Source organism: Gasterosteus aculeatus, chromosome 2 (assembly GCF_964276395.1).
Source record: "Gasterosteus aculeatus chromosome 2, fGasAcu3.hap1.1, whole genome shotgun sequence".
In the NCBI taxonomy this organism is placed as follows: Eukaryota; Metazoa; Chordata; class Actinopteri; order Perciformes; family Gasterosteidae; genus Gasterosteus; species Gasterosteus aculeatus.
Window position 1 is genome coordinate 325,228 of NC_135689.1, and position 23,661 is coordinate 348,888.

Genomic DNA, 23,661 nt, shown 5'->3' on the forward strand with positions numbered 1-23,661 from the left:
CTTTTGTTTCTGCTGAAAAGCCTCACACACACACACACACACACACACACACACACACACACACACACACACACACACACCACTCACCACACCCAGAACATTTTGTTTAACTGCCTTTTATATCATGTTTTATTATATCATATGTTATTATTTTATATAATATATATGATTTAGTAACATCATCAAGTCATCATATATATATATATATTATTTAGTTTCATATATATTAGTAATATATATTTTTGTTATATATATAGTATATATTATTAATATATACATATTATTTTATCCACACATAATATTTCTTCCTATCATATAGTAATATTATGCTGAATAAACAAAAATGATAGTTTAGTTATGGTTAGTAAAAACATTGGCTACACTGTAAAGATATCTACATTATATGTATAATGTACTATATATATATATATATATATATCATATACTATATGATAGTTATACATGAAGCTCCGCCTCTTTGAAGTCTATTATAAGAATGTTATATGATCATAGTTTTACATGTTGGATGATTATATTTTTTGTCATAAAGAAAAAGGGTAAAATCACTTGACAATGATGCACCTGCTGTCCTCACACACACACACACGCACGCACACACACACACACACACGCACACACACACGCACGCACGCACACAGACTCTGTCAGACCTCAGGTTGTGTGTGTTTCTCTTTGTGTGTTTGATTGATGTGTGTGTGTGTGTGTGTGTGTGTGTGTGTTGGAGCTCAGCTGTTTGTCCATCTCCCAACAGGAGCCTCATGCAATATTAAACACACACACACACATGAATGAATAAATGCATGGATGTGTTGTCACATGAGGCCACACACACATGTTTTACCCGCAGTGTGTTGTCACAGATCAGATGATGCTGACACACACACACACACACACACACACACACACACACACACGTGCGCGGTTACTATGACGACGTAAACACTTTATAATTCTGACCAATCAGACAACAGAGAAGCAACAGGAAGTTGGACGTTGACGTATCTAAACCTCTAGTATGTTGCTCGGTTTTTTTAGCAGCTCTCTCCCACAATGCACTGGGGCACACAGTAGGATTATTGAAGCCGCTGATCCAAAGAGACGAAGGAGCTGTGGGACGTCTCCATCTGTGATGTAACCAGACAATTAGTGTTAATTAATAATGACTAAGTGTTACTGCTCATAAGAAAGCTGCATGTTTCTTTACGCACAAAACACGTGATTGTTGAAGTCCATGTTTGTTTTGGTACATGCAAAAATCACCATAGCAACACATCCAAAAACTAACTAAAACTAAGTCAGCTGGATGAACTTGAACTCGCACAGAATGAAATAGCAGCTTCTTTCCTCCTGAGCGATATCAGTTAGATTAACGCTTTATAGGGAGAGATCCGTTATGACATCACTTCCTGTACGAGTGCAGGAAGATACCGTCTCAGAAATCGCCTCACAGACCGTCCCACAGACCATCTCACAGACCGTCCCACAGACCGTCTCTCAGACCGTCTCACAGACCGTCCCACAGACCGTCTCTCAGACCGTCTCACAGACCGTCCCACAGACCGTCCAACAGACCGTTTCTCAGACCGTCCCACAGACCGTCCCACAGACCGTCCCACAGACCGTCCCACAGACCGTCCCTCAGACCGTCTCTCAGACCGTCCAACAGACCGTCTCTCAGACCGTCCCACAGACCGTCCCACAGACCGTCTCTCAGACCGTCCCACAGACCGTCCCACAGACCGTCCCACAGACCGTCTCTCAGACCGTCTCACAGACCGTCCCACAGACCGTCTCTCAGACCGTCTCACAGACCGTCCCACAGACCGTCCCACAGACCGTCTCTCAGACCGTCCAACAGACCGTCTCTCAGACCGTCCCACAGACCGTCCCACAGACCGTCTCTCAGACCGTCTCTCAGACCGTCTCACAGACCGTCCCACAGACCGTCCCTCAGACCGTCCCTCAGACCGTCTCTCAGACCGTCCAACAGACCGTCTCTCAGACCGTCCCACAGACCGTCCCACAGACCGTCCCTCAGACCGTCTCGCAGACCGTCCCGCAGACCGTCTCGCAGACCGTCCCACAGACCGTCTCTCAGACCGTCTCGCAGACCGTCCCACAGACCGTCTCACAGACCGTCCCACAGACCGTCTCTCAGACAGTATTATCCTGATGACTGAAGTCTGGTTTGAACTAATGATTGTTTGAGAGTGGATCAGCCTTTGAGTAACCGAGTTAGCCTGACTTTAATCATTGGGATCATTTAAGCTGGCTAATAAGACATTTGATCGACTTAGTTGAACCATACGAGAAACGGGTCCCCGGTAGTTGATGTCCATGCTTGTTTACGTACAAGAACATGTGATCGTTGCCGTCCGGGATTGTTTTGGTATCTTGTTGAGGAAGAGAACCAGAACCAGTTACGAGTGTTCTGGTGTATGAACTCATCTGGTTGATCGTACTCACATTGTTATGTTCAGTGTGCACGTTTACTTGTTTCAGCTGGTTTCTATAACAGCGGCATGAACAGAGGGGTGTGGTCTCCTGTAGATGAAACCATAAAATACACATTTACTACCCGTCTGACTCTAACTTCACGCCTCGATCCAGTGATTAAATATTAATGCCTCTGGACCCAACCACATCTCTGTGTGAAGCTAAGCCCCGCCCCCTCGATTCCCATTGGGATCGAATAGCTCCCGCCCCCTCTCTCTCTCTCTCTGAGGCTCGGTGTCTCTCGACCTCTTTCTGACAGAACAATGTGTCGTTCACAATAATGGGATTACATCCAGCCGGCTGCCGCTCGCTCTCTCTCTCTCTCTCTCTCGCCCGGTAAACGCGTTCTTTTAGTTCTTTCCGTTCATTTTTGGGAATGAAAGAAAGACGGATTGTTTCCTGAATAAAGTAAGTGCCTCTCTCTCTTTCTCGCCCACTCGCTCTCGTGATCAGAATTTGATTGACAGATGACTCTTGTTAATTGGGCTGTGATATAATCAGAGGAGTAGTAATCAGGTTGTGAAGAAGTTCCTCTCACGTGTTCATTGTGTTGTTCTAGTCCCAACAATAAGTCACAAAGGTTACTCTGATATTATCAGTGATGTCATCCATGTCAGAAAAGACATTTTTCTGATTTCAATTCCTACTTTCATAGTTTTCTTTTCATCCAAAACATTTACAACAATAGGCAGTGAAATGAAAACCAAGAGCAGTTTCACCTTTTGCCGTTACCATTTGCTGATGTGATGTATTTATTCTGTATTTAACAGTAAATAAAGACATAGTAATTGTCTTAATGAGATGGAAAAAAATAATATATATATATCATTTAGGGTATGTATGTGGTACTAAAACCCTTCAACAGACTTATACTTAGAATTTGTTATATAATATTTAGAAGTTGATCCATAGAAGGCAGTTTGTGCGGACCAGTGATCAGGACTAGTGATTAGGACCAGTGGTTAGGACCAGTGATCAGGACCAGTTATTAGGACCAGTGATTAGGACCAGTGATCAGGACCAGTTATTAGGACCAGTGAGGAGGACCAGTGATCAGGACTAGTGATCAGGACTAGTGATTATGACCAGTGAGGAGGACCAGTGATCAGGGCTAGTGATTAGGACCAGTGAGGAGGACCAGTGATCAGGACCAGCGATCAGAACCAGTGGTTAGGACCAGTGGTTAGGACCAGTGATTAGGACCAGTGATCAAGACCAGGGAGGAAGATCAGTGATCAGGACTAGTGGTTAGGACTAGTGATTAGGACCAGTGATCAGGACTAGTGGTTAGGACCAGTGATCAGGACCGGTGATTGGGAGCAGTGATCAGGACCGGTGATCAGGACCAGTGATTAGGACCGGTGATCAGGACCAGTGATCAGAACCAGTGGTTAGGACCAGTGGTTAGGACCAGTGATTAGGACCAGTGATCAGGACCAGGGAGGGGGGCCAGTGATCAGGACCAGTGGTTAGGACCAGTGATCAGGACCAGTGATTAGGACCAGTGAGGAGGACCAGTGAGGAGGACCAGTGATCAGGACTAGTGATCAGGACTAGTGATTATGACCAGTGAGGAGGACCAGTGATCAGGGCTAGTGATTAGGACCAGTGGTTAGGACCAGTTATTAGGACCAGTGAGGAGGACCAGTGATCAGGACTAGTGATCAGGACTAGTGATTATGACCAGTGAGGAGGACCAGTGATTAGGACCAGTGATCGGGACTAGTGATCGGGACCAGTGATCAGGACCAGTGATCAGGACTAGTGATTAGGACCAGTGAGGAGGACCAGTGAGGAGAACCAGTGATTAGGACCAGTGAGGAGGACCAGTGATTAGGACCAGTGATCGGGACTAGTGATCAGGACCAGTGATCGGGACTAGTGATTAGGACCAGTGATTAGGACCAGTGAGGAGGACCAGTGATTAGGACCAGTGAGGAGGACCAGTGATCAGGACTAGTGATTAGGACCAGTGAGTTGTGTTATAACAGTAGGCGGTGTTATTGCAGTGACTTGTGTGAGATTATATCCTGTCATGTGATCTCCTGCTTATCAAAATCATGTACACATTCTGCTAATTGAAGAGGAGGTAATATATTTGTACACACACACACACTCTCACACACATACTCAGACAGATGTGTGTGGGAGAGGTGATGAGTGGTAATGATACTGATGCTAATTCCCTTACCTTGTGAGTGTATTTGTGAGGGTGTGGGTGTGTGTGTTTGTTGGCGAGATTTTTTAATATTTAATGTTGTCAGTAAAATGCTAATAATGTACAGTAGAAATGATACATTAGTGGACAGATTACTACTAGACTACAGTAGAACATTGACAGTAGAACCTTGACTGGACAGAAGAATCTGTGCTCTGCCTGCAGGAACATCATGGATGCCCTGACTAGGACATGCTTAACCTGCGCTTAGTCCTGTGGTGATGATTTGGATGAACTGGTTGACGTAACATGTTCATATGCTATCTTTGGTAGGGACATGGTCATTCCTTGTAAACAAACCATGGGTGACCAAATCTGTTAAATCCAGCTGACAGAATAATAAACTCTTTTAAACAAGGAGTAGCCTCTGATCTGCATTGTTTGCAAAAGCAAAACTGAAATATAAAACTGATCCAGAGAAGAAGATGGTTTCAAACAACCTTTGCTCAGCCCGGTTTAGCATGAAAACTGAAGCAGGCCTCGGGAACCCAAAGGACAGCGGTCGTGTCACTTTGGACGACCTCTGGGGTCCTCGTGTACGTACATTTACAAACGTAGCGTTATCAGCGCCGCGCAAACCTCGTCTCAGCGCTCGCTGATACTTCAGTTTACGTCGTATTTACAAACCTGCAGCTCATCAGGTGATCAGCGCCTTTCTCCGCCCACTAAGCCGCGCATTGCGAGCATTTAAACGCGTACCTCAGCAGCCTCCTCCTCTCTTTCTATCACGGATCAGCCAAAGTCAAAACAGCAAAAACTAAAATTCAGTGACACTGAAGCCGGTGTGTTATTTGGGCATCAGTGGTGGAAATGTGTAGTGCGCTGCAGCAAAGCGTTGTGTACTGGTGCTGTGATGCGGCTGAGTGCAGACTGAGAGACGGCTTTTAACACTATTCAACCCCATATTTAAGCCAGTTGGCTTTCAGAACAATTTGCTGTTAGGAGGACCTGTGATTAGGAGCAGTGATTAGGACCAGTGATCAGGACCAGTGATCAGGACCAGTGGTTAGGACCAGTGATCAGGACCATGTCCGGGATGCGGGTGGGAGGCAGGACTCAAAATGCAGACTTGCAGTAACAAAAGGGCTTTAATAGTCAAAGGTCAAAAAATCCAAAAGGCCAAGGGGCAAAAACACACAGGCATGCAACTACAGACACCCACAACAAGGGACACGGACATGCGTGGCGAAAGACAATGATGCGACAAGGGACGCAGGAGACACACGGCTTAAATACACAAGGGAGGTGCAGGTGATTGGACACAGGTGGAAACTATTAGACAATCACAGGGGATGACGGGACAAGGCAGGAAGTGAAGTTACCCGGGGACACGAGTGGCAGAAAACTACAAAATACAACAGGAAGTGAACCACACTGTGACAGACCAGGGATCATGACCAGTGATTAGGACCAGTGGTTAGGACCAGTGATTAGGACCAGTGATCAGGACCAGTGATCAGGACCAGTGGTTAGGACCAGGGATCAGGACCTGTGATTAGGACCGGTGATCAGGACCGGTGATCAGGACCTGTGATCAGGACCAGTGATTAGGACCAGTGATCAGGACCAGTGATCAGGACCGGTGATCAGGACCAGTTTTTACCAGCAAGATTGTTCTTGTGATTTATGAGCATGTGTGTGTATTTCCAGCCTGTGTGTAGTGCATTCTGACAAACAGTGTAGTGTCAACTCTGAGTCAACCTACTCCAAGTCGATTGAAAAAAACAGCTGTTTTGAAACCCCAAACTCAGAGTTTCCCCTCTCAGGGTAAATCAACTCAGGAGTTTAGGGTTTGACTCAGAGTTTGTTAAACCTCCTACTTGAAACGGACACAGCCCGTCATCTTCAATTAAACGTATCTAAAACCAAAGATCATTGATTTGATGAACCTTTGTGCATTAACGGTCAGACAGTAGAATGTGTACAATCGTACAAATATCTTGGGACAATGATCAACACAAAACTGAACTTTGAAGCAAACTGTGTAGTCGTCAGTCATATTTCCACATAGAAACTCTGTAGCAAACTGTGACACGGTCGAGGAGGCTGAGGTGAGTCACAGCTTAACTTGGAGTCCCTGAACAACGGATAACTGGCTCCAATTTAAAGGACGACACTTTTCACAGCTTCAGCTGCCTCCTTCTAGACGGAGGTCCGTGGTCCCACGGTGCAGAACAACGCGCCACAAGCTTTGTTCCAGCAGCCACCTCTCAGGTGAACAAATCATAGCAACAGTGCCCGATGCTACAGAAACGCTAGTGTACTTATTTATTGTATTTATTGATGGATTTGTAGCCTTGTGTACTTGTGTCTGTGTTGTTTGCCTCGCTCTCTGATCAGGTTTATCTACAGGTACGAATACAAGTAACCGGAACTTGACTTGTGAAATAGTTTGACTAAAATGTGTTCTAAAAATGGTTCTGATGGACCTGGTTCTCCATGAGTAGATGGGACCTTCTCTCTGTGTCCTTTGATACTTCAAAGCCTCTGTTGATGTTCCCCTCCAGCAGTGAGATCTGAGCCTGCCTCTTAATCTGATCTGGGATCTGCTGTTATTCTCTCATGATCCTCCTCTTCTGTCCCGGATTAAACTGAGATTCTATAATTCTTCTTATTCTGATCTGCCTGTCAAACACTTCTGTGTTTACGTGTTGGAACAAACAGGTTTAATCCAGATTAGAGGCACAGAGGCAGGAATAGAAACTGAGAATCAGCTCCTTTCAGACCGGATCGTCATTGACCCAGAATCACGCAGAGACTCCTGATCCAGAATCACGCAGAGACTCCTGATCCAGAATCACGCAGAGACTCCTGATCCAGAATCACACAGATGAAGGTCACTTCCCTTTTCCCTCCCTACGTCTCTCAGAGCGCGCAAACATTCATAAACTCACCAGGGGAGTGTGTCTTCCAGTGCGGATGTGTGTGTGTGTGTGTGTGTGTGTGTGTGTGTGTGTGTGTGTGTGTGAGAGTGTGAGCAGAAAAAACTAAGACAAAGAAGGAAAATCAACCAAAGACAAAACAGAGACTAACAGCTGACTCACATGGAGGTACTTCTAACAGAAGTAATGTAAGCAGTACTAACAGATAGTACTCTATTTGGCAATTCGAATATTTAGTACCCCTTGTATTACTGCATACTTGTAATAGTTAGGAGTACTTCGTTCTAAACACAGTACTAAGAGATAGTACTCTGTCTGTACTTCTAATAGATCATACTACATGTAGTCACCAGTACCTCTAACATATAGTAATGTGCTTAGTACACTGATGTCCGTTGATGAAAAGTGCACGTGTGGGAGCAGAACTGCCATTTACACTGGATACATACAGTGGATAGATAGTACTCCCATCATCTCATGTTCCCTGATATTGTCTCTTAATCTCATGTTTACCTCATATTGTCTAATGATACCACCAGCTGACTGAAGGTCCTTGATGACGTCATCACTGCCATGGACAACAGACAGACCTGTGTAGCTGCCTTTATAGACCTAGCCAAGGCTTTTGACTCAGTCAACCATAACATTCTCCTGCAAAGACTCACATCGGCTTGTCCAGTGGACGTTGCAACTGGTTTTGTTCTAGATTAATATTAATGATGTAGCCAAAGCCACTGGAAATTCCTGTATTCATCTGTATGCTGATGACACCATCATATATTCAGCTGGTCCCCCACTTCACTCTGCTGTGTCCATTCAACAAGTCTCACCTCCATCCAACAGTCTTTCCACAACCTCCACCTGGTCCTCAATTCCAAAAAGACCAAATGTATGCCTTGTCGAAACAAGGCCTCCTTCACACACTCTGCCAAATTCACCCTTGTGAAAATGACGAATCCTTCGTCTATTTGACTATGGCGATATATCATTTATATATGGACACACTCCACCACTCAACAATCCGATTTGCCACAAGTGCACCTTTCACCACCCACCACTGTGATCGTTACAGATTGGTGGATTGGCCCTCCCTTCACGCCAGGCGACTGGCTGCTCGTGGTCTACTAATCATTTTGGGAATGACCTCTCAAATCGTCTGCACATTTCCGACAGCAATCACCATTTAAGATCCAGTGACTTCATTCAGGCATCATTCCAAAATCCGTACTGTGTTCCAGTCATCTGCCTGTTTTGTTCATAGTGTTTATTAACTTAACTGTGTTTTTTAGCAATTTGTGTTTGTCACACTGTATTGTGTCTGCGTTACTCGTGTGCACTGTGCTACTGCTACTTGGCCCGGTCATCATTGTGAATGAGAAGTGGTTCTCAATTGATTTTACCTGGTTAAATAAAGGACAAATAAATAAAAATACCTCATAAAGGTTGTTTTATTGATTAAGGTTTCACTTGATCAGAAACGTGGATGATGAGCGTTGACCACGCCCACATTTGCTGTGTACGGTCACTTCTTTTAAAAGCTTTGAGAGGAAGTAGGACACAGTAAGGGAGGGTCCCCGAGAATGAGGAGGAAGAATGGAACAAAGAGAAGATGCACACACACACACACACACACTTCCACAGCTGTAAGTGTGTGTGTGTTGGTGTCTTTGAAGAGTCAGCAGCAAACCACAGAGATAATATGGGGGTGGAAGTGTGTGCGTGTGTCTGTGAGTCTGTAGGTGAGGCAGCCTATAATCATCACCTCGACGTGTTGAAAGCAGCTTGTTCATTTACATAGAGAGAGGAAATGGGGGGAGGAATGGGGGGAGGAATGGGGGGAGGGATGGAGGGAGGAATGGGGGGGCACAAACTGCTTCATTTAACGAAGTAAAAATGTTGAATGTTCATCACAAACCCTCCAGATCACGCAGCTTCGAGATGCAACGTTTTTCTTCTTCTGGGGCTCTCATCTGGTCTCTTTGCCAACGCATCCTGGACACAGTGTCTCTTCATGATCCCAGGGGTGAAGAGGACATTACAGGAGTCCTCTAGGAGGTCCCATACAAGCTACTTTTCAATCAACCAAGTGATGGCGATGTAGCAACACTCGCTGGCTGCTCATGGTCCAGATCTTGGTGTTCTTGTGGTCCTGGTGGCCCAGATCAGCCTTGTGCAGGAGGTCTACTGGGTGGCAGAGACACATCTAGCTGGTCAACGTGGAGCCTGTGTAGGGCCGAACCAAAGCAAAGATACTGAAGCACGGTTCTATTTAACCGGGCCGAGTCTCGTACTCTCATGAGAGTTTAAGAACCTGGGTTACTGTTGAGTTACCTACGATTCAGGATTCACCCCCTGCTGTCAGGAAGGACACGGACACAGAAGGAGAGAGACAGAAGGACATTCAGAGAGAGAGAGACATGCAGACAGAATTCAGTATCAAACATTCTTTTCTCTCTTCTTTTTACTCAATCTTGAATTTAGCACTTCATCCCCTCCGGCTCTCCCCCCTCCCCCCCCTCTCCCCCCTCTCACCCCACAGACACGCACACATCGTCCTTCTGTCCTTGTCTCTTTCTTACAACTTTAAACTCGTTTTACTTCATAACAACCTACAGCTGTCTTCCTGAATTTGAATTACAGATGAACCGCTCGCTCTCCATCAGGCTGAAGGAGGAAGTTATTACCATACAGACACACTGACTCTGTGTGTGTGTGTGTGTGTGTGTCCTGGGGCCCCTCTGGCTGCTTCCCAGCATGCACTGGGGCAAGTTAGACAGAGAGTTCTGAAGCAGCACACAGCAGGAGGGAGGGATGGTGGAGGGAGCAGGAGAGAGAGGGATGAATAGCGAGTGTTACCCAACAAACGACATCATCAACAACCTGATAAATCAATGGATATATTCAATAAAGGAATATCATATAAGAGATGTATTCAATAAAGAATATATCCATGGTTATTGCTGGAGGCTTTGCTGACCACGTAGAGCGTCTAACCCGGGTTTACAGAGTAACCTCTTTTCTACAAAGTCAAATAGATATTATCTTTAATACTATATCTCATACATCTCATACATCTCAATAAATGACATATTTGAGATGTATTGGATATGAGATGTGAATTATAAGATATATGAGTAACAACATGAGATCTAAGATGTATGACATAAATGAGATATGATTTATAAAAATGGGATTATGGGATTTTTGTTATGAGATATGACATGGACCCCTTTCACTCCGTTGCCGTAGATACGGGTGTGTTGCCATGGTGACGGTGCTACAGGCAATCACAGTTCGACCATCAGAGGAAAAGAGTGGAGCAGCAAAATATTTAAATAACTTAAAATAGAGCAGAGCGAGTGTAGAGACCAGATCTGTTTCACCTGCTCAGACGTGTGGTCACCTGTGTTACCTGATGATGTACACCAGGTTGAACACATCAGTTCCTCCTGACAACACAACTGGTTCCTCGTACTCCTCTCATTGTTTGTCTCTTGTCCTTCGGATTGTACATATATATATGTATGTATTTATTGTTGTATGTTTCTCTCTCACCTGTTACAGGTAAAGAGGAGCTGCCATGTTGGCCTCCTCTATTCCCACATCATTCCTCCTTCTTCTGCTCCTCCTCCCCCCTCCATCCCACTCTGTTGATTTCCCCGTGACCTCTGACCCCTTGGTGTGGTGGATGGAGGAGCATGGCGCCTCTCTCTCTCACCTGGTGCTGGACCCGGAGGTGGGGCATCTCTATGTGGGCGGGGTCGACCACCTGTATCAGCTGACCTCTGACCTGGAGATGATGTCACACGTAAGGACCGGCCCTTACTTAGACTCCCCAGACTGCCTACCCCCGATCGTCCCACAGGACTGTCCCTCAGCGCAGCCCACTCACAACCACAACAAACTGCTGCTGGTGGAGGCGGGGCAGGAGGAGGGTCCAGGCTGCTTGATCGTCTGTGGTTCGCTCTTTCAAGGAATCTGTGATAAAAGGTAACTCACTTACTCTGTTCGTACCCTGTAACTCTGTCCAGATGTTCGTACCTGCGTGCCCTGTAACTCTGTCCAGATGTTCGTACCTGCGTGCCCTGTAACTCTGTCCAGATGTTCGTACCTGCGTGCCCTGTAACTCTGTCCAGATGTTCGTACCTGCGTGCCCTGTAACTCTGTCCAGATGTTCGTACCTGCGTGCCCTGTAACTCTGTCCAGATGTTCGTACCTGCGTGCCCTGTAACTCTGTCCAGATGTTCGTACCTGCGTGCCCTGTAACTCTGTCCAGATGTTCGTACCTGTGTGCCCTGTAACTCTGTCCAGATGTTCGTACCTGCGTGCCCTGTAACTCTGTCCAGATGTTCGTACCTGCGTGCCCTGTAACTCTGTCCAGATGTTCGTACCTGCGTGCCCTGTAACTCTGTCCAGATGTTCGTACCTGCGTGCCCTGTAACTCTGTCCAGATGTTCGTACCTGCGTGCCCTGTAACTCTGTCCAGATGTTCGTACCTGTGTGCCCTGTAACTCTGTCCAGATGTTCGTACCTGCGTGCCCTGTAACTCTGTCCAGATGTTCGTACCTGCGTGCCCTGTAACTCTGTCCAGATGTTCGTACCTGTGTGCCCTGTAAGAATTCACAAATCATCAATGAGGATGATCTGAGATGACCTCTGACCTCTTCTCTGCTCTCTAGGAGTCTGTCCAACATCTCTCAGCTCATCTATCGGACCACCAACCCAGTCGACACTCAGTACGTTGCCGCCAATGACCCTCGCGTCTCCACCGTTGCCGTAGTGATAACCACGGAAAACAAACAGGCGGGAGGTGGGGCTGGTGGCGTCCTGCGCCTGATGCTGGTTGGTCGAGGCTACACTAGTAAAGGTCCCGGCGACATCCCTCCAATCACGACGCGGCGTTTGTTCCCGGTGCTCCCGCCTCGCCGGGCCTTCTCTCAGGAGGAGGAACTGGGCAAACTGGTGGTGGGAAGCTACTCTGAGTACAACAACCACTTTGTCAAGGCCGTCGCCCACGGCAACCACGTCTACTTCCTGTTCTCTCGGCGGGACATGTGGCACAAGAAAGAGTACCGGACCTACGCCTCCCGGCTCTGCGCCTCTGACCGAAGCTTCTACTCCTACGTGGAGGTCCCGCTGCTGTGCGGAGAGTACAACCTGGCTCAGGGGGCGTGGCTGGGGAAGCATTCAGGAAACGCCACCCTCTTCATCGTGATGGCAGCCGGACAAGCTTCCACACCCGTAGCAACCGGGCGCTCTGCGCTGTGTGTTTATGGGATGGCGGAGCTCGACGCCATGCTGCGGCGAGCACAGGAAGTGTGCTACACAGAGGGAGGAAGAGGAAGTAGCGGACAGGAAGAGGCTTACATCGAATACGCCGTGTCATCAAAGTGTCTGAAATTACCCAAGGTACAAACACAACATGCTCAGGATGCAATGACATCAGAACCTCCTTTAGTATGACATCATCAATCATCACATCACGTCCATCCATCTCTGTAAGCATGTACAGCTGGTTGGCCATATCTCACTGACCTTAATACTGTGTGTGTGTGTGTGTGTGTGTGTGTGTGTGTGTGTGTGTGTGTGTGTGTGTGGATTAGAGCGGTTGTCTTCAGCAGCTGGATTTACCGTCGCACAGCTGTCTCTAATCTCACACACACTAATACACACACACATGCAGTAACACACACATGTGGCTGCAGCACATGTAACATGTAATTGGAAACGATCAAATGTCTTCTCATCTATGATTGATCACAATGCAAACATCTGACACATTTATGACGACTGTTCTTTTAACTGTTCATTTTGAGACAGTAACTGGTCAGCGTGTAGGGCGATGGTGGTGCGAGTAGAGAGGGTGCGTCGGGAACTGAAAGGTTAGCGGTTCAAACCCCGGCTGCTCGAAGTGTCCCTGAGCAAGACACACTAATTGCCCCCTGGACAAAATGTAAAAAAAAACATGCAATGTGAGTCTCTCTGGATAAACGTGATGTAATGCGTCACAGGGTTAGTTAATAATAATTAATACAATAAAATAATAACAATAATATTCACGGATGTCCCTGAATTTATGTTTTTAAAAAACATTATTGAAACGTTCTCTCTCCGTTCACGTACCAGGACTCTCTGTACGAGTACCCCTGTGGGGGGGAGCACACCCCCAACCCCATCGCCAGCACCGTGCCTCTCCGGGCCACGCCCACTGTCACCTCCACCACCCAGCTGACTGCCGTCACCACGGCAACAGAGGCTGGACATACCATCGCCTTCCTGGGAGACGTAGAGGGGCGACTGCACAAGGTCTTCTTTATGCTAAGCTAAGCTAACCAGCGGCATGCTGGGCACTGACACATTACCCAATGCATGCTCTCTGTCCGCTGGTGGAGGCGTGTTCATCTATGCAGCGCGCGCCTCTGTATCACACACACACACACACACACACACACACCTACACAGAGACACACACACACACACACCTACACAGAGACACACACACACACACACACACCTACACAGAGACACACACACACACACACACACACCTACACAGAGACACACACACACACCTACACAGAGACACACACACACACACACACACAGAGACACACACACACACACACACACACACACACCTACACAGAGACACACACACACGCGCACACACACAGAGACACACACACACCTACACAGAGACACACACACACACACACCTACACAGAGACACACACACACACACACACACCTACACAGAGACACACACACACGCGCACACACACACACCTACACAGAGACACACACACACACACACACCTACACAGAGACACACACACACACACACACACACAGAGACACACACACACACACCTACACAGAGACACACACACACCTACACAGAGACACACACACACACACACACACACCTACACAGAGACACACACACACACATACTGAGTGGCAGCTTGTAGCCGGCGGGTCTTTGTCACCAAAACAATACGTACATAGACTGTGTGTGTGTGTGTGTGTGTGTGTGTGTGTGTGTGACTAACAGACGTTTAGCTCGGGGCAGGGTGGAGGTAGGTGGAGGAGGGTGTCACGAGGGAGGGTGCTCAGACCCTTGTTGTGGATCAGTTATCGGTCCCCAATGTGCACGATGGGCAAGAATCCAGCAGATGCCTCTGAAACATTGTGTGTGTGTGTGTGTCTGTGTGTGTGTGTGCTAGTAAGTGTGTGTGATTAAATATTAACAGGGAGAATCAAAGCTTTGCTGTTTAACTCACAAGGCTCAGAGGCAGGATTAGACCTCGCTAACACACACACATGGATGCAACATACACAGACACACAATGGTATCACACACATATATATGTAACATACACAGACACACAATGGTATCACACACATATATATGTAACATACACAGACACACAATGGTATCACACACATATATATGTAACATACACAGACACACAATGGTATCACACACATATATATGTAACATACACAGACACACAATGGTATCACACACATATATATGTAACATACACAGACACACAATGGTATCACACACATATATATGTAACATACACAGACACACACATGAAGTCGTCCATCAGCTGATCAGTGATCATGTGACTGAACACCAGCTCCACCTGGTGGCACCACATTCTCCTCCTCCTGGTGTCTGATGATAACCCCACTGTGTGTGTTGCAGGTGTTGGTGCGCTCTGATTGGTCAGGACGTCTCTACGGTAGTGTGATGGTGGACAAGGGGGGGGTCGTCAGGGCTGACCTCTTATTGGACAACATCCAGAAACACGTTTATGTTTTAACGAATAGAAAGGTGAGACACCGTCCATCTGTCTGTCTCTCTGTCCATGGATTCATTACATTTCATTTAGCTGATGCGTTTATCATTCAACCATAAGGAACAAGAAACAAGAAAGTGAAATTTCATGGCCAATCTACAACTTGGTGGTCTGAAGAGGTGTGTCTTTAGTCTGAAGATGTGAAGGCTCTCTGTGGTCCTGATGTCTTCAGAGACCTCCTTCCACCATTTAGGAGCGGGACAGCAAAGAGTGGAGATCTAGTCGAGTGTTTTGCTCTCAGTGAGGAGGAACAAGCAGTTTATCACATGCAGAGCGGAGAGTGCGGGTCGGGGTGTCGGGTTGGACCAGGTCCTGGATGTAAGCTGGATCCATTCACAGCATGGTACGTGAGCACCATGTTTAGAACTGGATGAGCCACCGGTACCAGTGAAGAGAGCGGAGGAGTGGAGGAGTGAGGGAGAACTTAGGAAGGTTAAAGACCAGTGGAGCTGCTGCATTCTGGATGAGCTGCAGAGGCTGAATGGTGGTAGCAGGAGACCTGCAGGACAGAGTTACAGTAGTCCAGGAGGGAGACGACAAGAGCCTGAATCAGTACCTTCTGAGTGAGAAGAGGACGTGTTCTCCTCATGTTGTAGAGCGAGTATCTACAGGATGGTGTTGTCAGTGATGTTGGAGTCAGGAAGAGTCGGCTGTCGACGTCACGCCGAGGTTCCTGCAGTCAAAGTGGGCGTTAACACGGAGTCTCAAAGTTAACAGTCAAGTTCTGTGAAGGAGAATCTTTTCCCGGAAAGAGAAGTAGTTCCGTCTTGTCGGGGTTGATTTTCAGATGGTGGGCGGATCCACTGAGAGACGTCAGTCAGACAGGTAGAGATCCGAGTGAGGGAAGGAGAGAATTAGTTGGGTGTCATCAGCATAGCTGTGGTAGGAGAAGCCAAGCGAGCGAATGACAGCGCAGAGAGAGTTGGTGTAGAGCGAGAAGAGGAGGAGACCCAGGACGGAACCCTGAGGAACTCCAGTAGTAAGAGGACAAGGTTCCGACACAGATCCTCTCCAGGTTACTCGGTAGGTGCGGCCGTCGAGGTAGGACGAGAGAAGGGAGAGAGCAGAGCCTGAGACACCAAGTTCCTGAAGGGAGGAGACAAGGATCTGCTGGTTGACTGTGTCAAATGCAGCAGAGAGGTCCAGAAGGACGAGGACAGAGGAGAGAGAGGAGCTCTAGCAGTGTGGAGCTGCTCTGAGACAGCGAGGAGAGCAGTCTCTGTGGAACGGCCTTGAAGCCTGACTGGTGGGGGTCAAGGAGGTTGTTATGGTGGAGATAGGAGGAGAGCTGGTTAAAGATCACACGTTCAAGAGTTTTGAACACAAAGATTCACTTGCCTGACTTTTCTTTTGTGAAAATAATTAAAACATTGAATCAAATGGACCTCTGATCTGTTTCCTTTCTCTCAGCTATCAAAGGTTCCTGTGTCCACATGTGAGAGACAGACAGACTGTCAGTCATGTCTGTCTCTCAGAGACCCATACTGTGGCTGGTGTGTACTGGAGGGACGGTAGGTCTCTCTCTTTCTTTCTGTCTTTGTCTCTCTCTCTCTCTCTCCCTCCCTCCCTCCCTCTGTCTCCCGGTCTGTCGCTCTCCGTCTGTCTGTCTTTCTTCAATAATTAAAGTAAAAATGTTTACCTGTTGCTCCAGATGTTCCCGTAAGACCCAGTGTCATCGTCACATGCAGCTCAACCATTGGCTTTGGAGCTTTGAACCGACCAATCAGTGTGTGACAGTTCAGAGCCTGAGGCCGTCCAATCAGAGCAAGGACGAGCAGACACCGGTATGCCATTGGACACACTACTTTGATTTTGCTGAATGGACTCTTGTCCTGGTGACACATTCGTATTCACATCTCTATCTCCAAGGTAACGATGGTAGTTGTCCAGCTTCCCTCTCTCACGGATGCAGAGTCTCTGTCCTGCGTCTTCGGGCTCCTCCCACCTCAGCCCGCTCGCGTCACGGCAACAAGCATTACCTGTCAATCACCTGCTCCGGAGCTCCTCCCACCTATGCTGAAAGGAAGTGGTGAGTGAACAAAAGAAGGTTTATGAGTGTTTCCTGTGGATGTTGCATGTGGACAGACTGTGAAGCCTCAATCTGTATGTACGACATAGTACGTACTACGTAGTACGTACTACCTACTCCTTCACTATGTACTACCTGGTACATCCTACGCTCTTTGGAGCCAAATCCAGGCCAAAGGTTTTGATCATTTGAAAAACAAGTTTTGGTCTCAAACATTGAACGAAAAGTGTTATTGGGTTGAATACAGTTGTGACTCAGTTCTTACATTTATTCAGAGATATCAGAGATTCATGTGTGGTTGTTGGAACAATCTGAGATAGTTCATTGGTCTTATTCTGCGATTCATGGCGAGTAGGATCCAAAACAGCTGGTTGTCTCTGGTTTTACATCCAATCTTAAATAAAATCTCATAGAGGGTTGATTCATTACAGGTCGTTAACTCACACTTTTATCCAAAGTCACTTACAATACATTTTTAATCCATGGATTTATATATTTTTGCCCAGGGAGCAAATAGGGGTCAGGTGTCTTGCTCAGGGACACTTGGACATGGGACACGGAGCAGCCGGGGCCTTGCGGTTCCGAGGTACCCTCCCTACCTCTGCACCACATCGACCCTTCATAAGCGTCTCCTGAAGGCTTTCAGCCTGCTGTCACTCATGATTACACGCCCCCTCAGTTGACCCGCCCGCTACGCCACATTTGAAACTTGAAAATATAAGATTTAAAGATATGAATCAGATATTTGAAGATATAAAATCTGCAACAGAAAAATATACTACAGCGAATATTAAATTATATATTTTATTCCTAAAAATTAAAGAACTGAGGTGAAACTTTATTCAACCCAAAAAATACTTTTTATCCACTCATCCATTTTTCAATGTTCAAGACGAACTTCAACTTTCAGGTTCATCTGTTTTGATCAAATGATCAAAACCTCGATTTGGCTTCATAACGCTCTACTTACTACATCAGTATATACTATGTATAGTACATACTACGTGCTGCATACTGCATACATTATCAGTGTAATACATACCAGTGGTGGAACGTTCAGCAAAGCCTCTTCTGCTGGCCTAAACACAATCACAAAGTCATATCTATTTCATCATTTACGTTTTTAAATAAATGCTACACACAGTTTACACATTTGATCATCATCGTATTCTCTGCTCAGCTGCTGTCTTCATCTGTTGATTCCCGTGCAGCTGGTTTTAAACAGAGCTTTTATCCAATCAGATTCAGCCCCTGTGTGTCCATGTGAGAGAGGCCTGAGGGCCTCTAGGTAGACTTTACACATCAAAGTACTATATATACTATGTATACTATGTACTACTTAGTCACTGATGCTTGATCCAGGCTCACTGATGGCAGAACCAAGAAGGAGGACTCCTAGTATCTTCTCCTCAAGAGTTCACACTTCTTCTTCATGATTCCAGATCACATGGTCCTGCCCGTGTCATTGGTCTTTGGTCATGTGACCATCACCACAGGCCACATGACCTTCTACGACTGTGGAGCTGTAAGCCGCCTGAACCAGAGCTCCCAGTAAGAACTAGTATACACCCAGTACAGTCTCTATGCATAACGGTGGGGGTGTGATGATGATGAGGAGGAGGAGGATGATGATGGTGATGATGGTGATGATGGTGATGGTGATGATGGTGATGATGGTGATGATGGTGATGATGATGGTGATGATGGTGATGATGATGGTGATGATGATGGTGATGATGGTGGTGATGATGGTGATGATGGTGGTGATGATGGTGATGATGGTGATGATGATGGTGGTGATGATGGTGGTGATGATGGTGATGATGGTGGTGATGATGGTGATGATGCTGATGATGGTGGTGATGATGGTGATGATGGTGATGATGATGGTGGTGATGATGGTGATGATGGTGATGATGATGGTGGTGATGATGACGGTGTTGATGATGGTGAAGGTGATGATGACAATGACTACGATGGAGGTAGTGGTGTTGGTGTTGGTGTTAGTGATGATGATGATGATGACGATGATGGTGATGCTTTCAGGTGTCTGGCGTGTCTCAGCAGTGTGTGGAGGTGTAGCTGGTGTCCTCTGGATCAACTCTGCACGCACAACCACAGCTGTGTCAACCAACACATTGTCCTCAACCAGAGAGTGAGACAGTCTGTCTATTTCTCTGTCCCTCTCTCTCTCTGTCTCTTCCTCTCTCTGTGTTCCTGTCCATCTGTCTCATCCTGTTTCCTGTCTCTCAACAGGAGTCCCCGGGTCCCTCTTCTTGTCCTTTGGTCTTTGCCCTGGAGAGTTCTGCCTTAGTGCCTTTGGGCCTGACCTCCACCGTGGTGCTGAGGGCACGAAACCTGGACGTCTATACCGTGAGAACTATCTTCATAACCATCACATTCACTGTATTAGTGTACAGTACATGATATATCAAATGTAATGTGTACTGGTGGAAGGACAAGAAGGTCAAAGCTGTCGTCAGAGCAGAAGAACAAAGCAAACACATTCCGCATGGTTTAAAACATTCCTTCATATGTGGTCATTCATAGTTGTAGTGTCTCCAATATTAATCTACAATGTAGAAACAAATTAAAATCAAGAAAAGTCATTGAATGCGAAGGTGTCTTTTGACTGGTACTGTATATACTGTATATATATATATATGTATTTATGTCATTATAATACTTTGTCTGTCACGCAGGATGAAGCTCAGTATGTGTGTGTTGTGCAAATTGAAGGAGTCCAGATCAATCTGACAGCTGCTGTAGAGAGAAGACAGGACAACACACACACCTTCACCTGCAGCCCACATCAGGTAACCCCCCTGTGGGCTCACGCCCACACGCCCACTCGCCCACGCTACTTTGAGGGCCGTGTGGAGGATTACTGGGATGTTATTGGTCTGTAGGAGACATGTGACCACCTGTCTGTGTGTAGTTCCAGAATGCTGTTAGTCAGCTTCAGTACTCCACTGCTGTCTATCTGCGTAGAGGAGAGAGACGCATCGACATCTTACCTGGCCTCCGACGTAAGAGCTGTGTGTTATTGTGTGTGTGTGTGTGCGCGTGTGTGAGACCACCAGATCTCATTGGCTGATACTGATTCCCTCTCTTATTCAGTCCAGCTCTACGACTGCTCTGCCGGCCAATCAGATTGCTCACAGTGCAGGGCGGTGCCTGAGGAGTACGGCTGTGTGTGGTGTTCAGAAAGTCCCGCCCCCGGTTGTGTTTACAACCAATCGTGTACCAGCGTTCCCGCAGACACCTGCCCACCTCCTCAGATCACACAGGTGAGTCTTGTTTTTGGAGCGGCCTCTCTGTCTGTTGCCATGGAAACATTCAAACTGTCTGGTCATCTGTCTGCAGGTACTTCCTGCTTCTGGTCCGCTGGAGGGCGGGATTCTGGTGACCATTACAGGGTCCAATCTGGGGATGAGCTACCAGGATGTGGTGGGCGGAGTCACTGTTGCAGGTGTGTGGTGTCCACCTCAACCTGAGGGATACCAGATCTCCACCAGGTAACACACACACACACATACACACACATTACACACTTTGTGTCAGGTACAACGTCAAGGTGCTAGCGTGTGTGTGTGTGTGTTCACAGGGTTGTATGTGAACTGCAGTCCAGTGGGAAGCAGCAGAACGGACCTGTACTGGTTACCGTGGGAACAACTCCACCTGGAAGGTCAAAACAGATCTTCACCTATCAGGTGAGAGAAATCATCTTCATCATCTGAGGTGAGACCACCTCAGCCAGATGAGGTCTCGAACGGAGGCCAGGACCACTGTCCAAACCTTCTGTTAAAAGGTCTCGTGACATAATGAGAATAGTTGTGATCGATTATTCTAACCAATGCATGTTATGTATTCAGGACCCACAGCTCTTAGATCTTGTTCCTGACAGAGGTCCGGTCTCTGGAGGAACCCGACTGACCATCAGAGGACGACAGCTGCTGACTGGACAGAAGTCTGACCTGAGTGCCTTCCTGGGCCGCCAACCCTGCTACATGTGAGTACTACACCACTGCTGCTACTACTACTACTACTACTGCTACGGCTGCTGCTACTACATTACCACTGCTACCAGTACTACTACTTCTACTACTGGCAGTACTTCTACATTACCACTGCTTCCAGTACAACCACTGTACAAGTACTACTACTGCTACTCCTACTAAAAGTACTACCGCTACTTCTGGTACTGCTAAGGCTGCTGCTACTACTACATTACCACTGCTACCAGTACTACTATGGCTACTACTACTATTACTACTACTATCACTGGTTACTACTTGTAGTACTACTACCAGTACTACAGTTGAATAGTTGAGTTGACATTACACTTTGAACTATTCATCTTAATACTTTTATTCATTATTTTATTCCTGTAAACAGAACTGACAAACATTCTTTCTCCCCTTGATTCCTCTCCTTGTTCAATGGCCTCGTCTCCTTGACTCCTCTCAGTGTGGAGGAGGTGACTGACTCCCAGTTAGTGTGTCTGACTGGTCCCAGTAATCAGACTGGAGAGGTCTCACTTCGGGTTCTGTTTGGTAAAGCAGAGAAATCCATTACCAACGTCACCTTTCGTTACCTTGACGACCCCGTTATCACGGACGCCACGCCAGCAGAGAGCTTCTACGAGTAAGAACCTGATCCCCGGTTGTCTATGAATCTATCTCATAACTCAAGTCCTAATCAGGGAACAACTTCCTGCTTTTAGAGGCGGTCGTGTTGTCATGGTGACAGGCCTTAACCTGGGCGTTGTGCAACAGCCAATCATATCGGTGTGGGTGGAGCCTCTGGTGGTCCAGAGGGTAAAACGGAGAAGACGATTGGCTCTTCTCACCGCCAAGCAGCTGGTCTTCAACAGAACAAAGACAACGGTGAGATCAACCAATCAGAGAGGAGCTAGGCTGCAGTCACACCTGATGGGAACAGCGAGTGTCACTCAAATGGTCCTTTGATCACCGGATCAGTTGTGACACAGATGAACAGGAGGACTGGGTCAAAGGTCATCCAGACTAATTTCTGCCCTGTGTCCCTCTCGCCACCGGTGTGTCTCTTCTTCCTCTTTGTCTTCACCTGTCCGTCTCTCAGGTGTCAGAGCATTGCTCCGTCCTGTCTTCCTCTCAGATGACCTGTCTGACTCCCAGAGTGACCCCAGAAGTCAAAGTGAGGGGCGTCTGGTTTCAGCTGGACAACGTCAGAGTCCACTATGAAACCATCAAGGTACCTGTCTGTCTGTAAGAAATCAACATCTGGAGTCAGTGGAGAATTAAACATCATTTATGTCTCGGTTACCATGTTGATATGATATTATGGTCTGTTATAGACTGTGTTCAGAGATTTTAGCATGTTAGCATCAATGTTATTTTAAGATTACAAGCTGAGATGGAGGAAACCCAGAGGTTGAGGATGACAGAACGTGATGGCGACATCTGTCTCTCTCTGTCTCTCACTGTCTCCTGTCTATCTGTCTGCCTGTCTGTCTCTCAGGGTAAAAGATTCATGTATTATCCAAACCCAGAGCTGTTTCCTCTGAACAGAGAAGCTCCAGATGTTCCGTACCGCTTTAAACCCGGGGGAGTGATCGCTGTGGAGGTGAGTCACCCCGGGAGTCACCCTGGGAGTCAGACAGGTGCAGTCACCTTTGTTAACAAATCAAAGATGTCGGACCTCTGTGTTTCCATGGCAACCCTCAGGGCCAGGACCTGACCAGAGCCATGTCCAGACAGGAAGTGATGGCTCGACTTGGAGATCAGGAGTGTGACGTCAAAACTCTGGACAACACTCACCTGTACTGTGAACCGCCGGAGATTCAGCCGATGAGTGTAGACGACGGCAAGGAGCTGCCCAGCCTCCAGGTACCCTCCAGTCTACCATTACTAGGATTAGTTATTATTGTATTGTTATTTTAATTACTACTATCGTTGTTGTTATTATTATTATTATTACCCAGGCAACCTACCGTTTTTTGTTCAGTTCATCACTTATTTGTGTAATTGTTTAATCAATATTGTTATTGAAATTCAATTCAATTTAATTCATTTATGTTGAATATCCCAAAATTGCAAATGACAAATTAGCCTCAGAGGGCTTTACAGTCTACACACGCTACATCCTCTGTCCCGAAACCAG

The 23,661-nt window shown here is 46.8% G+C and overlaps 1 protein-coding gene across 5 annotated transcripts in view; it reads left to right on the plus strand.

The window, feature by feature from the left end:
• The window catches only part of plxnb3 (plexin B3), a 39,271-nt gene that overhangs the window by 7,276 nt on the left and 8,334 nt on the right, over positions 1 to 23,661 (plus strand). For 2 of the 5 annotated variants that reach the window (XM_078080905.1, XM_078080916.1), the window contains exons 3-23: positions 11,182 to 11,607; positions 12,297 to 13,026; positions 13,744 to 13,923; positions 15,335 to 15,463; positions 16,899 to 16,999; positions 17,140 to 17,272; positions 17,358 to 17,517; positions 18,960 to 19,068; positions 19,564 to 19,672; positions 19,774 to 19,890; positions 20,220 to 20,333; positions 20,456 to 20,546; positions 20,638 to 20,807; positions 20,884 to 21,035; positions 21,125 to 21,230; positions 21,393 to 21,529; positions 21,988 to 22,164; positions 22,244 to 22,406; positions 22,621 to 22,752; positions 23,020 to 23,124; positions 23,226 to 23,387. In XM_078080905.1, coding sequence (XP_077937031.1) covers positions 11,198 to 11,607; positions 12,297 to 13,026; positions 13,744 to 13,923; positions 15,335 to 15,463; positions 16,899 to 16,999; positions 17,140 to 17,272; positions 17,358 to 17,517; positions 18,960 to 19,068; positions 19,564 to 19,672; positions 19,774 to 19,890; positions 20,220 to 20,333; positions 20,456 to 20,546; positions 20,638 to 20,807; positions 20,884 to 21,035; positions 21,125 to 21,230; positions 21,393 to 21,529; positions 21,988 to 22,164; positions 22,244 to 22,406; positions 22,621 to 22,752; positions 23,020 to 23,124; positions 23,226 to 23,387 — 3,687 coding nt within the window. In that variant the 5' untranslated portion in view covers positions 11,182 to 11,197. Of the gene's footprint in view, positions 1 to 2,726; positions 2,926 to 7,399; positions 7,572 to 11,181; positions 11,608 to 12,296; positions 13,027 to 13,743; positions 13,924 to 15,334; positions 15,464 to 16,898; positions 17,000 to 17,139; positions 17,273 to 17,357; positions 17,518 to 18,959; positions 19,069 to 19,563; positions 19,673 to 19,773; positions 19,891 to 20,219; positions 20,334 to 20,455; positions 20,547 to 20,637; positions 20,808 to 20,883; positions 21,036 to 21,124; positions 21,231 to 21,392; positions 21,530 to 21,987; positions 22,165 to 22,243; positions 22,407 to 22,620; positions 22,753 to 23,019; positions 23,125 to 23,225; positions 23,388 to 23,661 lie in introns of those variants that run through there. The other 3 variants (XM_078080914.1, XM_078080909.1, XM_078080921.1) reach the window with 3 other exon arrangements.